This window comes from Halichoeres trimaculatus, unplaced genomic scaffold (assembly GCF_033239565.1).
Source record: "Halichoeres trimaculatus isolate MK-OKI-2021-1 unplaced genomic scaffold, fHalTri1.1 fHalTri1_scaffold_5, whole genome shotgun sequence".
Lineage (NCBI taxonomy): Eukaryota > Metazoa > Chordata > Actinopteri > Labriformes > Labridae > Halichoeres > Halichoeres trimaculatus.
The window spans coordinates 33,358,655-33,371,769 of NW_027437183.1; the positions used below are offsets into that span (position 1 = coordinate 33,358,655).

At 42.2% G+C, this 13,115-nt stretch overlaps 1 protein-coding gene across 10 annotated transcripts in view; it reads right to left on the minus strand.

Annotated features, from left to right (window-relative positions):
• The window catches only part of citb (citron rho-interacting serine/threonine kinase b), a 98,111-nt gene that overhangs the window by 9,447 nt on the left and 75,549 nt on the right, over positions 1 to 13,115 (minus strand). For 6 of the 10 annotated variants that reach the window (XM_074669752.1, XM_074669751.1, XM_074669756.1 and 3 more), the window contains 11 exons: positions 10,935 to 11,115; positions 10,424 to 10,512; positions 10,189 to 10,293; positions 7,013 to 7,182; positions 6,583 to 6,627; positions 3,319 to 3,399; positions 3,085 to 3,220; positions 1,224 to 1,363; positions 1,043 to 1,135; positions 837 to 945; positions 589 to 717 (listed from right to left, as the gene is read on the minus strand). In XM_074669752.1, coding sequence (XP_074525853.1) covers positions 589 to 717; positions 837 to 945; positions 1,043 to 1,135; positions 1,224 to 1,363; positions 3,085 to 3,220; positions 3,319 to 3,399; positions 6,583 to 6,627; positions 7,013 to 7,182; positions 10,189 to 10,293; positions 10,424 to 10,512; positions 10,935 to 11,115 — 1,278 coding nt within the window. The remainder of the gene's footprint in view (positions 1 to 588; positions 718 to 836; positions 946 to 1,042; positions 1,136 to 1,223; positions 1,364 to 3,084; positions 3,221 to 3,318; positions 3,400 to 6,582; positions 6,628 to 7,012; positions 7,183 to 10,188; positions 10,294 to 10,423; positions 10,513 to 10,934; positions 11,116 to 13,115) is intronic. The other 4 variants (XM_074669757.1, XM_074669759.1, XM_074669758.1 and 1 more) reach the window with 1 other exon arrangement.

A 13,115-nucleotide genomic window follows, 5' to 3' on the forward strand; every position in this document is an offset into this window, starting at 1 on the left:
TTGGATCAGGGCCAAAATGCACACGGAGGTTCAGTGTCACAGCTTGATTGCATTTCTATCAGTGGATGCACAAACATTAATGCTCCAGAGCGCCACCCAGGGGCTCATATCTGCAGCCTGTCCAGCTACTTTAAGCTACGGGCCTCAAAAGTTTCGGCCTTAACTCTCACGCCTAAGCCTATGGCTATTGGCGGAGCCACATTTTGCTGCTCATGCATCAGCTGGGACATGCTCCAGTTGGCAAGCCTTGGGACAGCAAATGTGGCGGCTGGGACACACTCCGACTGGCGCACACAGGGCGAGGGCCCGTTCATCGCTGCTTGCAGCTTTAATTTTATTGAAAATCATTGAACAATACCTGTGAAACAATGAAATCTTTATGTTTTAACTTAAACAACCAATAAAGTGTCCTGAGTTTTAGGTTTCAGAGCAAAAATCAACAATAGCTGGCTGTCAGACCTTCCCGGAGGAATATAAGATCAGTTTCATATGTAAGGATGGGCCGATCACCGGTCCCCCAAATTTAAGGGAATCAGCACCGATCGATCGGCCGACCAATCAATCGGAGCATGTCTGTTTAAAACCCACCATGAAAGCAGAGCAGGTACTCCTCCTTCTGCAGGCTGCTGGCCACCTGCATGATGGCGATGGGGAAACTGTGGGAGGAGGCTGCAAACACGGCTGAGGCCAGAGACATGTCGTTCTTATCCAGGAACTCTGGAGAGAAGGAGAATCAGAAGACAGAGCTACACTTTAGTCTGCATCAATGAGGGAGTCATGACTCTTCTCAGAATGATCTTTGTTTAAATGCTGATGTTTCATTTTTGCGACCTCACCCTCGAGCACAAACTGCTTCATCTCGATCTCGTAGAACTTGTTGGTGCCGATGATGATGCTGTAACTGGTCAGGTGGATGCAGCTGCAGGGCTCCAGAGTCTCAATCTCCTATGAGGTGAAAAGCAGAGATTGTGGAAGTGAATCTATATCTGCCGTGTTTTCTGACGGTGTGTGAGGATGTATTGTTTGGTGGAATAACACACACCTTCCGGATGCAGTATTTGTTGAGATTATCGTTGTAGCGCAGGATGGTGATCTTGTTTGGCATTGCAGCACATATACACGGCCCGTTATCCACCTGCGAAAGGTGACATCAGCTGCTTCAGTCCAACAGTTACCAAAGACAGAGAGCATGTTGTGCTTTCATGGAGGACAGGAGGACCTACTCTTCCAGCAGAGAACAGATGGCATCCCTTCACCGTCTCAAAGATGTAAGGTGCCAGTTCAGACTGACTGGGTAGATGAGACTGGGCAAGAGACTGTTTCACTCGTTTAATCTCCACCAGACACAAAGCTCGCTCATCCCCTGGAGTTAACACACACACAAACACACACACAAACAAACTTTACTCTGAAGTCACCCCGAGCAACAGGATTTATCAGATCTCTACTTTCACAGGCACTGTTTGAACAACAGTGAGAGCTTTCACCAAAACGACTTCATGCTCCTTTAAATCTTCTTATTGTGGTCACTCACTGAGTGCAGCAGACATCACCAAGTGATCACATGAACGCAAGTATCCACAGCCTTTAGTTCATTCTTTGTTGATGCACCTTTGACAGCATTTACAGACTCAGGTCTTTTTGAAGATGATCCCACCAGCTTGGCACACCTCTCTTTGGGCAGCTTGGCCCATTCCTCTCAAACTCCATCAGGTTGGATGAGGAGCATCAGTGTACAGACATTTTCAGATCTCTCTAGAGATGTTTGATCAGATTAAAGTCTGGGCTCTGGCTGAGCTGTTCACAGAGTTGTCCTGAAGCCACTCCTCTGATATCTTGGCTGTGTGCTTAGAGTCGTGCTGCTGAAAGATGAACTGTCGCCCCAGTCTGAGGTCCAAAGTACTCTGTAGCAGTTTTTTTTTTTTTTTATCCAAAGGATACTTTGCTGAATTCATCTCTCCCTCACTACTGACTGGTCTCCCAGTTCCTGCTGCTGAAAAACATCCCCACAGCATGACGCTGACACCATCATGCTTCACTGTAGGGATGGGATAGTCTAGGTGATAAGCGGTGCCTGGTTTCCTCTAGGGATGGGTACCTTTCACATTTGAAACGAATAGGTACCAATGCCCTGTACCTGGGAATCGGTATGGGTACTTAACAGTACCTGTTTTTGGTACTTTTTGTGGTTATGTGCTAAAAAATATCAATTTTTTTAATAGTAAAGTATAAAACTTTTTCAATTTAAATCCCATACTTTTCCACCCCCTCACAGTCACAAGGACGCATTTAGGTACCTAAACATGGTACCTTTTGGTTTTACATGAATCTATACCCGGAACTTTTGACACAATTCGGTTGGTACCTATAATAGTACCTAATTTGGTACCCATCCCTAGTTTCCTCCAAACATGATGCCTGGCGTTCAGTGCCAAAGAGTTCAATCTTTGTCTTATCAGAGCAGAGAACTTTGTTTCTACTGGTCTGAGAGTCCTTCAGGGGCCTTCAGGCAAACTCCAGGTGGGCTGTCATTAGCCTTTTTACAAAGGAGTGGCTTCCTCTGTCTACTCTACCATACAGGTCCGATTAGTGGATTGCTGCAGAGATGGCAGTTCTCAACTCTCCAGAGAGAGAAGACCACTGGAGCCTAGACAGACCATCAAGTTCCTGGTTTACCTCCCTGACTAAGGCCTTTCTCCCCTGAATGCTCGGTTTAGACCGGTGGCTGATTCTAAGACGATGCACCTGAGCTCAATTTTGAGTTCAGGGCAAAGGCTGTGAATACTTATGAACATGTGATGTCTTAGTTTTTTGTCTTAATGGATTTGCAAGAAATTTTATTTTTCAATCATTTCATTTTATTCATATAATTCACTTCATTGTTATCATGGGGTGTTTGAATTTTGAGAAAAAAAATGATTTGATTTTGGAAAGGGGCTGTAACATGACAAAATGTGTAAAAGTGAAGGGCTGTGAATAGTTTCCTGATGAACTGTTTCAGGATCTCTCAGAGAGTCGTCACAGTCTGATTTTGATGAAGTGCAGACAGTTATCTGTTAAAGTCAACAGAGCCGGACGTCTCACCAACAATCATCAGCAGCTTCTCCTGCTCTTTAATGATGTGGATCTGAAAAACTGACCCCAGGCCAGGGATGTGGGTCAGAGAGTTCTTGATAACATTCAGGGCGTAGAGACCCTCCTCAGAGCCAACCAGAACGATCTGCAGCACAGAAAGAAAACACAGAAATCAGCTCGTATGGTGACACAGATAAACTCCTACAAGAACGTCTGTTTGACCTTGGTGATGGGTATCAGTACCTGGTCTGTGAGGGGGAGGGTGCAGTTAATATCCAGCCTGTCGTCTCCCTCCAGCTTCAGAAGAGAGTTCCCCAGCAGCTTCTGTAAGAGCAGAGAGAGTCCAAGGATCAGAGGAGTCCAGACCTCAGCAGGACAACAGGGGCAGGCGGAGGAGGAGAACTGCAGGACTGTGCACAGGTCAACAGTGGAAGAGGCGGGACTAAGTCACATGTCCATCCCCAGCGTCAGGCTCATTCATGAGGGGCCAAAACAAGGGGCCCCTGAATAAACTCAGGTTTAGGGAACACTGTCAACAACCTGATGCCGTCTTTCCTCAAATGGTTTAATCAAACATCTGCGTAAAACTCTACAGTCAAATAAAATATAAGCTCTTACTAAATCTGGTGAAATAATTTAAAGCCTTTGGTAATAAACATTAAAAAAGAGGTCATAAAAGAAGTCTCTGTTTATTTAGGTTCAGAGTGTAGCCCAAAAAAAACTGGAGTGAACACCTCCACCAAACCGTTTGTCCTACTTGGAAAAAGTGGTGTTCTCGTCAGATTCTCAAATTTCCGACGGTACCTGAATGTATCACACGTGAAGTCAGCAACATGCTTTAAACGGGGGGAGGGGGGGGGGGGGGGGGGGGGGGGGGGACTGCCGTCCAAATCTCGTTTATTCACACGTCCTTTGTGAAAATCTGCAGAAAATCAATCGTTTGCTCTAGCTCAATTCTGTAAAAAACAGATAATTCTACACTCTTTACTGCAGTAAACAAGCCCTGAATGATCAATTTATGTCCTGTATTTAAATCTAAACAATTCTTTGAAGAACTCTTCCATCTTCCTGGTGTCATGTTTCAGCTTGGGGCTGCTCTGCACCAATCAGCAACAGTTTGTGTGTTCAGAGCATGTTAAACTGAAAATACTTCACTTTTCTTTGATCCAAGACTTGAATTAAGTGTTTTGTACATAGTTCCTCACAGTTTTAGCCTTTAGCCCTGGTTCTCCTGACCTCATAGAAGTATAGAAGTTCATATTGCAGTGAAAATTGAGTCCACATCGAGTAAAAAAGGTGACAGAAGCAAAAACCGTCCTAAAAATCAAATCAGCTTATCTTAGGTGCAGGACTGTGTAGATTTTGTAAAGATAGAACCATAACACTTTTTTCATTTGTTCCTTATGCCTCAGGGTACCTAAAAATGTGTTGTATATATTCCCACCTAATTTTAAATGTTTGTTTTTTAATGTCTTTTAATGTAATTTTAATGTCCTGGAATTCAAATTCTTTATTTTGGGACCTCAAGGAGATATGAGATTAAAATGTGATTAATTAGATTAATTAATTAGAAATCCTGTAATTAATTAGATTTATTTTTTCTAATCGCCTGACAGCACTAGTAAAAATTTAAAGATTAGCTCTGGCAGACTTAATAGGGTAGTTCATGAAGGGTTACACATGGGTTTAAAGTGACAATGCTCTGTGTTCAAACTAAACATGCAGATTTTTAAACCTCCACATACTCATTGGTGATGAGTTACAGTTTTTGACTATTCCTTCAATAATAAATGATCAAATAGTTCAAGTGACTGTTAATCTTATCTTAAATGAATTTTTTCATTTGTTCATCGGCCCATTGTTGTAATGTGATATAACCACCAGATGGTGTTTGTAGAGCATCTGAAAGCTGTTTGCTTTCTGCCATTAAATAACAAAAAAAGGTTCATCTTATCATAATTACATCTTAAAAACTAGACAAAGCACAAGCACCAGTTGTCTGTAACACAGGTGGTGAAACTACAGTAAAGAGCGTAGACTTCTGTGGTGCCAAAGAGTTTTTTTATGGAACTTCTACAGTAATTGAGATTAAAGGTAGGTAAAACTAAATTATATATGTAGATCAAATTTATTTGTTTATCCATTCTTAACATAGCACAAGATTGTCATGATACTTGCTGAAATGATGAGGTCATCTCATAAGGATCACCTAACTGGTCTCAAACACAATGGTATGCCCATTTGTCGGCCCCTAACAAGCCTCCAGAGGGCTGGCCAATCAGAGGGAAGGGGGTTTGTGGAGAGCGGGGCCTTAAAGAGACCGTTGCTAAAATGAAATGATACAGACTGAAATAAGGGTTTCCTAAAACATCAGTGACAGAACGAGAAAGATTCTTTTGAGCTATAAATCATGTAAAGCTGCTACAAAGGCAGTAAAGTAAAGCCTAAAAAAAAGCAGAACACCCCCTCTTTAAGTTTAGTCGGCAATTTAAAGTGTGGACTATCAAAAAGCTGAGACTATCTGTGATAAACTCAACTTGCAATACTGTGTTTAAGTCCAGTATGGACAATCGCCTACTCCTCCACTCCCTCACAGTCATAAGGATGTGTTTAGGAACCGAAACATGGTACCGTTTGATTTTGCGTGAATCAGTACATGGTACTACAGACAGAATTCAGTTCAGAATCAGGTACCTGATTCAATACCCAACTCTACCTGTGATGGTTATTACTTGTACTTATAGTTTAAGAGTCAGGCCGACACTTGGAATAAGATTATTTTTCACTCACATCAACAACAGAAGGTTAATCATTTAAATAAGATCATTTCGTTACCATGTACTCAAAGCCAACAAAGCAGCCTCTTGAGAAATTTTTAATCAGCTGATCTGATTTGTTCCGTTGACTCACTAAACCGATGATTAGAGGCCAAATCATTCTGTTCTTATTACATAAGCTGTCACACAGACTGAATGAGCTTCAGGGCAGTATTTATCAGCTCCTGATCATCAAAATGGAAAGTGAAGCCAGGTTCATGATGCAGGATTTATGACGTTTTATCTGGGATGAGTCACATGACTTGAGTCCCAGTCTCTAAAGAGTGTGCAGTGGACAGCGGGGTCAAAACAGACGAGTGCACTAGCAGCTCAAAACCCACTGACTGATCCCTCGTCCTCCACTCAGGACTGCTGAGGAGGGTCAACACAAAGATGATCAAACATCTTGTTGAAGTAGTGCACTGAGGTTCAAACAGGAAAACACCAAAAGAAGGGAAGAGTTTAAAGCAACATCCAAAGTGTAGGAACAGAGACATCGTACAGGATGTGACACAGAAGCAGAGGAGAGCTCAGAGGGAGGACTGGTGACAGGAGGTGAAGTGAGAGCAGAGGGCAGGGTGACCCAACAACACCATGACAGACTCATGCACCACAGCGTGCCTGATGGAGGATATGCAGGTCTATGTGGTGGTTAGTAAGTCTGAGTGTCTTTGTCTACGTTAGTGTTTACCTGGACCAGAGGAGACAGAACCATTTGTCTTTTGGACACAGCAGCCTATATGTGCAATGAAACCCAGAGGGATGGGCAGAAGAGGGCAAATTAACAAAACACGCCCATATACCGGACATACAATGTGACACGATGAGAAAGCAACAGACAGCAGTGAGAGGGACAATAAGAGAAAGAGAGAAGGAAGAAGGAGAGAGGAGAAGGGGACAATTAATGACACATACATGTGAACTGGGGGTTATCCATTAAAACTCTGAAAATCAAACTGAAAGATCTGCCGCTCATGAATAGCCCCCAACCAGCGAAACAGCATGACCACAGCCAAAGATATGTCGGCTATTTCTGACTCTGGTCATCACAGATCATGATTCGAAGCAGCAGACATGGAGGACCAAAGGCCCCGGTCCATTCTCTGCTCAGAAATACTCACTGCGTCAGCCTCGGCTTTCTCTCGCGAGGCTCGCCCAGCAGCCACCACAGAGTCCATGACAGCCACCCAGCGCTGTTTGTCCGGAAAGCTGGGGGCCATGAAGTAGATCGCCTGTCCAGGCCAGCAGGGGGTGTGACAACGGGACTCCAGCTTCAGGACATACGGTACATCTGACAGACAGAGGACAGGAAGTGTGAGGGGAAAGATGCTTACTCTTCAATTAATAAGAGGGAAATTAACTTTAACTGGAGCTCTCACACTCTGTGTCGTATGCTGATGACATTGTTATTTATGCATCAGTTAAAACCTGCTCATGAAAAAGCTTGATGCCACTTGTTTGACATTAAACTTAGAAACTAAGTCAGCTTATTCCTCAAGCCAAGAGTTACCTGCGACAGAACCACTGAACGTCAGTATAAGCCAAACCAAAGTGTATTGGTTACAGGGTGTATGCTGAAACCCAGAGGTTAATTTCAATACCTTTTGAAGACTTTTTTTAAAAACCTTTCAAAAAGTTTTAAGACCTGATCGCAATTTTAAGCTGTCGGTAGCAACCCATCTTCAACAGTTGTGGTTTGAATTTAAATGGAAATAAGTTAAGCTGTGAAGGAATAAAGCTTGACAGAATAAATGAAACTACTGGCCAGTTTATTGACACTCTCATTCTTGTTCTCATACAAGAAGTAACAGCAACTATTTAAGGCCAACCTGCTGAAAAACAAAAACTTATTTCATCATTATCAAAATTTAGGAAATGTGCCTGAGACTGTGTGATTTGCTTTCCATCAGCACGTCATTGATGACATGAAAGCAGGCGGCTCTGAGGCGTTTTAGATGGACTTGAATGATTCATTGCATGTCCATCTTGCCAAGCTCCAATAGCTGACAACATCACAGGCCTGATGCTTAACAGCTTAATAAGGGGACAGTCACGAGGAGGAAAAAAAATATTCATGGATACTTTTGGAGTCAAAGCTTTAACACCAATAAAATTTAATACCTCATAAAACCACAATTAAGACTTTTTTCATACTTTTTAAGGGCCTTCATTTTCCCACAGTTGATTTATCAACTTTTAATTTGTTTTAAGACTCCACAGACACCCGAGTAAGGTCTCACTAAGCTACATTTGGACTGTGCATAGGCTGCTTGTATGAAGCCAAGGCCGTGTCCTCACGTAGTTGGGTATTAGGGAAACCACATACATTTTTAGGCCTGTCATCAACACGAAACTGCAGTTTTATGACACTGAAAACTACGTTTTCTGAAAACTCCAGCCAAAGTAAAGATTTTGGGAAACCCCTGTTTTGTGGTTTTGTGTAGATGCTGGGAAACTGAGTTTTTGGTTCTCACACATCACAGCTGAATAACGGGGGTTCATCCTGATTGGATGGCATGGGTTTCACGTCTGAAAAACAATGCCACCAAATAAGAGTCAGAGTCAGGGTTGTGTATAAAGTTTAATCTGCCTAAACAACATTATTTTGGCTATCTGCAAGTTCGGATATTTGCGGCAAAGAATTTTGTATCACGTTCTGGGTTAAATCAGATGGATCATGTTGAAAAAATTCTAAAACTAAATCCTTTTAAAAAAGCACTCAGTTCATCCATTTATAAACTCATACAAAATATATGCCCTGATTCATGGGAAAATGCCAAAATTAAGTGGGAGGGATACATACAAACTCATCCCAGATCAGATTTGGAAAAAGTCTCTAGTATTAATCAACTCTTCCTCTTTTTGTGTGAAAATGAATTTAATTCAGTTTCAGGTTTTTCATAAACTCCACCTGTCTAATGATAAACTGGCAAAGATGTACACCACAGTTCACCCTGTCTGTCCTAGATGTCAGCTGTCTGTGTCCTTAGGACATATGTTTGGGTCTTGCCACCATCTGAAAAAGTTCTGGTCATTTGTATTTAAAAGTATGTCATCGATTTGTGGTATAGAGCTTCACGGTAACCCCATAACAGCTATTTTTGGAGTAGCCAGGTCTGAGGAAGGCCTATCATGTTCACACAAAAGGGCAGTTGCATTTGCCACTCTGGTGGCAAGGGGATGCATTCTTAACAACTGGAAAGCTAAACACCCTCCTTCTGTTAGTCAATGGTGACAAGAAATGGTTTACTTCACAAATATGGAAAAAGTTAGATAAAGCATGCAGGGAGCATCTGACAAATTTGATGACATCTGGTCTTCTTTGGTGCAATATATGGTGGACCTTCCAAACAGCTCTTTACCTTGATGATTACAATGACAACAAAAATACATCTGAAAAACAATGACAAATATGTGTTTGGCACAATTTAAGCCGCACTTATTGGTGAATTTGCACTGTGTGTTTGTGGATGGAAATGTTTTTAAAAACAAATGAGAGGACATTAATATTTGAAAATACCCGGCTATGTGTGGACAAGGCCTAAAGCTCTGTACATTCTGCAGAAACTCAACAACTCTTACAGCTGACTTCTTTGAATTAATGGATTTATCATGATGTGAAAATGTGAGAGTTCAAAAAACACATCTGAGGAAACAAGACGAGATCAAAGTGATGAAATGGAGCAGAAAAGTAGCTCAGCATGCAGAGTCAGAAATACTTTGGTCTGAAAATTTTGTTTTAAGTCAAAATGGTCTGAATATAAAAAACAATCCTGATCAAATCCAGATTCTGACCCTAACATAAAAACATCCAGACATATCTCTCCAATATCGCCCCCTAATGGAGAACATGTTCCTTGATCAGAAGCAGAGTTTGCTGCAGAAAACTGACCACTGATCATCTGGATCAGAGACACCTGAGGGACAGGTGAGTTTTGATTCCATCAGTCTGTGATGATGGAACAAGGATGTTTGAGCAGTGAGAGACTGATTTTACAGAAATCACTGAAAGAAACTGAGTGTGTTACTTAAAAGGTTGGTTAATATGTCAGAAAAAGCTGCTGGACCTTGGTAAATTTTACAAAACTGAATGTGGAAAACTAATCAGATAACCACTATCATGGTTTACAGCGTTTTCTGTGCAATATGATTTTTAATGTTTTCCTCTTTTAAAATCCACTTTAAGGATAGGTGTTGCAAATTAGCATCTGCTTTAAACACTCTGACACTTGCATTGTGTGGTTGTTTTTCCAGTGAGTCCCATATCCCCTGTGTCTGTCTCTAAAATCCAGAGTACCTGACTTGGCAGTGTTGGGCAGCTCAGAGGCCCCCACAGCTCCGTGAACAACCACCTCTCCATCTGACAAGCACAGGTCGAACTCCTCCAGGGGCTTCACTGAATCTAAAGCGTACACACACACACACACACACACACACAGAGAAAAGCTTCAGAGGCAGCTTGTGTCCAGAGATAAGCACATCAGCTGTGGTAGATCAGTGTGTCTGCGTGGGGTCGTGTCAAAGGAGGAAACCTTCTCGGGGCTCGATCTCGTAGATGGACACTTTGGTTCCGTCCAGGACCACGTATTTTCTCTCCCAGCCCTGGCCTCGCTTCCCGTTCCTTCACACACACACAAACAACAGCAAAGATGAAAAGATTTCAGCTGCCTTACAGCAGGACACTCCTGGAAAGCCTCAGTAAAAGGGTTTGGGTATTAGATTCAGTCAGAGACGGAGTGATAAACACAAAGAAGAAAGGACTTGTGTTCAGAACATGAGCTTGATGAGTGGGTGGAGAAGAAACAGCTTAAAGTGTTTTGGAAAAGGTCTGAAGGATACCACAAGCTTCTGAGCAGCTTTTCCTTTCTTACTTTACGTCTGCTTCTTTGCATAAACAAACACTTTTCTGAGCCACACACGTCCTGATGATAGAAAAACGTCTAAATACATCCCTGAAGTATTTCTGATTCTGAATAACTACGAACAGAGACACAGAGAGCTACATCAGTAACACAGTGATGTCAGTGTGTGCTCTCAGCTGACCTGGGCTGCTTCATCCAGCCCTCCAGATGCATGTGGCCGCTGGCCTCTTTGTGCGGCGGTGCTGGGGAGCTGCCTTTGTCCCGGCACAGGCCGTCAGACAGATGCAGGGAGCAGTCGCTGGACATGCCACACGTGGCTGGAAGGCAGGGGGAGCATTTTGGGTGGCACAAGGCGTGACATTCTGAAGAGGGAGCAACATTGTTAGAGAGATAGAGCGGTGAAACTTAAGCTCAGTGCTCCTCAAAAACAGCCTCATTGACCAACATCAGGAGAACATAGAGGGGTATCAGTACTGTATGTTATCTGTTTACATGTTTTTAAAGCGGCGTGATTACATTTTGTATTGTCTCAGTTAACATCGCTACGCTGCAAAAAAAATCTAAGCATGTGTTTATGTCTTATTTTCAGCAACAATTGTCTAACTAGACCAACTATAAGACACATACACCTGATGAATCCAGAAATAATGTCTTATTTCAAATCTTAAAGGAGTAAAGAAACAACAAGAAGGTACTTCTCATGTGTGTTGAAAGAAAAATAATCCCTCAATTCAAGAAACTAAACAAGCCCCACTTTTCTTACCCAATAAATTTCTTGAAACAAGACATTTTTCTGAGCTTGTCAGTTGAACATCATTTAGGGATGTCCCAATCCCGATCCTGAGTATTGGATCGGGCCAATTTTGGCATTTTTTAAATCGGGAATTCTAGCCGATCCTCTCAACCGTCACGTTAGCCCTCTAAAAGCCAAAACTGCTGCCCAACACCAAGGCGTCAGTAAAACCGAGCGCTTTAAGCGAGCCCAACCTCGTAAAGTTGATGAGAGACTGATAAAATAAGGTTTGGTACAGTGACGTAGAACAGCAGCCATATTTAGCTTGCCATGGATGGTTCAGGTCAGTTAAAGTTGTAATCCAGTTTGCAAAATAAATATTTCCATGAAAGGGAAAAAACATGAGATAGTCCTGTTGGTGTCTAATATGTAGGTTTGAATCCTCTCATTGGCTGTTTCCCAAAGCCCAGGTACCTTGCCTTGGAAGGCAGTGCCTTCCAAGCCACTTCCTTCCAATCCAAGGCAAGTGTCCTGCCTCTGCTCGAAAAGAGATGCTAATGGAACAGCCTACAAAGGCATATTTTACCATCAGATTCCTGTCACAAATGTTTATGTAATTGGAGTTACACTGTCTTACATAACGTGTTGCACTGTGGGCAGTGCTTGGAAAGTTTATAATAACGGGAAAGTAGACCGTATGCTAAAGCAACCACAAATATTGTCATGGCTTGCCACTTTTGTATGCTTTTTGCTTTTTTAATGTCACATCATTGACACTCTGCAGGTGCAGTTTCTCAGTAATTATAGTTACGTGAGTGACACACAAAAGAGTCAAGTGTTGGACATGGTATAAGTTGTTATTTTCAGAGGTGTATTTTGTTACTTACATTTGAATTGGAATTTACCGCGCACCTCCGCTGGAGCGTCTCTCTCTGATGTGTCTTTTTCTTCCATTATTTGAGTTTTTTTTGTAGATTTACGTGTTGCATGTTGGGTATTTATAGCCATGGCAAGGCAGCAAAGGATACACCTGTGTATCCTTGGTCAATTAGCCACATGCTAACCAAACGGAGGATATACGCCTCCGGAGGAAATGAACATTGGAACAGCACTTGGGCAGCGACTGATGATGTGGATGCCTGCCCACGCCCACATCAGACCAAGGCAAGGCAAGGTACCTGGGCTTTGGGAAACAGCCATTGTCTTTGGAGAGTTGCGTTGCTGTAATACATCTCCACCACTCAGGGTTTGCTTAAAGCCGTCAGAAGATTAGAACTTTTTCCAACTAAATTTAGCGAGCAAACCGGTCATTTTCTGCAAATGTTTTGAGAAGACATGAAATTCAAAGTGGTGTTGATAAAATTCTCCCGTCTTTTGCGTCATGTTAAGACATGTTTTCAGCTTTGTATGTGATACATTCATGTACCCTCGGAAACTTGAGAATCTGGTGATTACTCACGTGTTTTCAGTGTTTGGATTGGACAAATGGCTTGTGAATGCCAGTCATTTATAAAAAAAAAAATGGTATTTTGATCCCACCAACGAGTTTTGAATCCAGAGGGTTTAAACTTAAAAACTAACTGGACTTAGTTAAATGGACTTATTCAGCTTAACTATTTTTTTTAACTA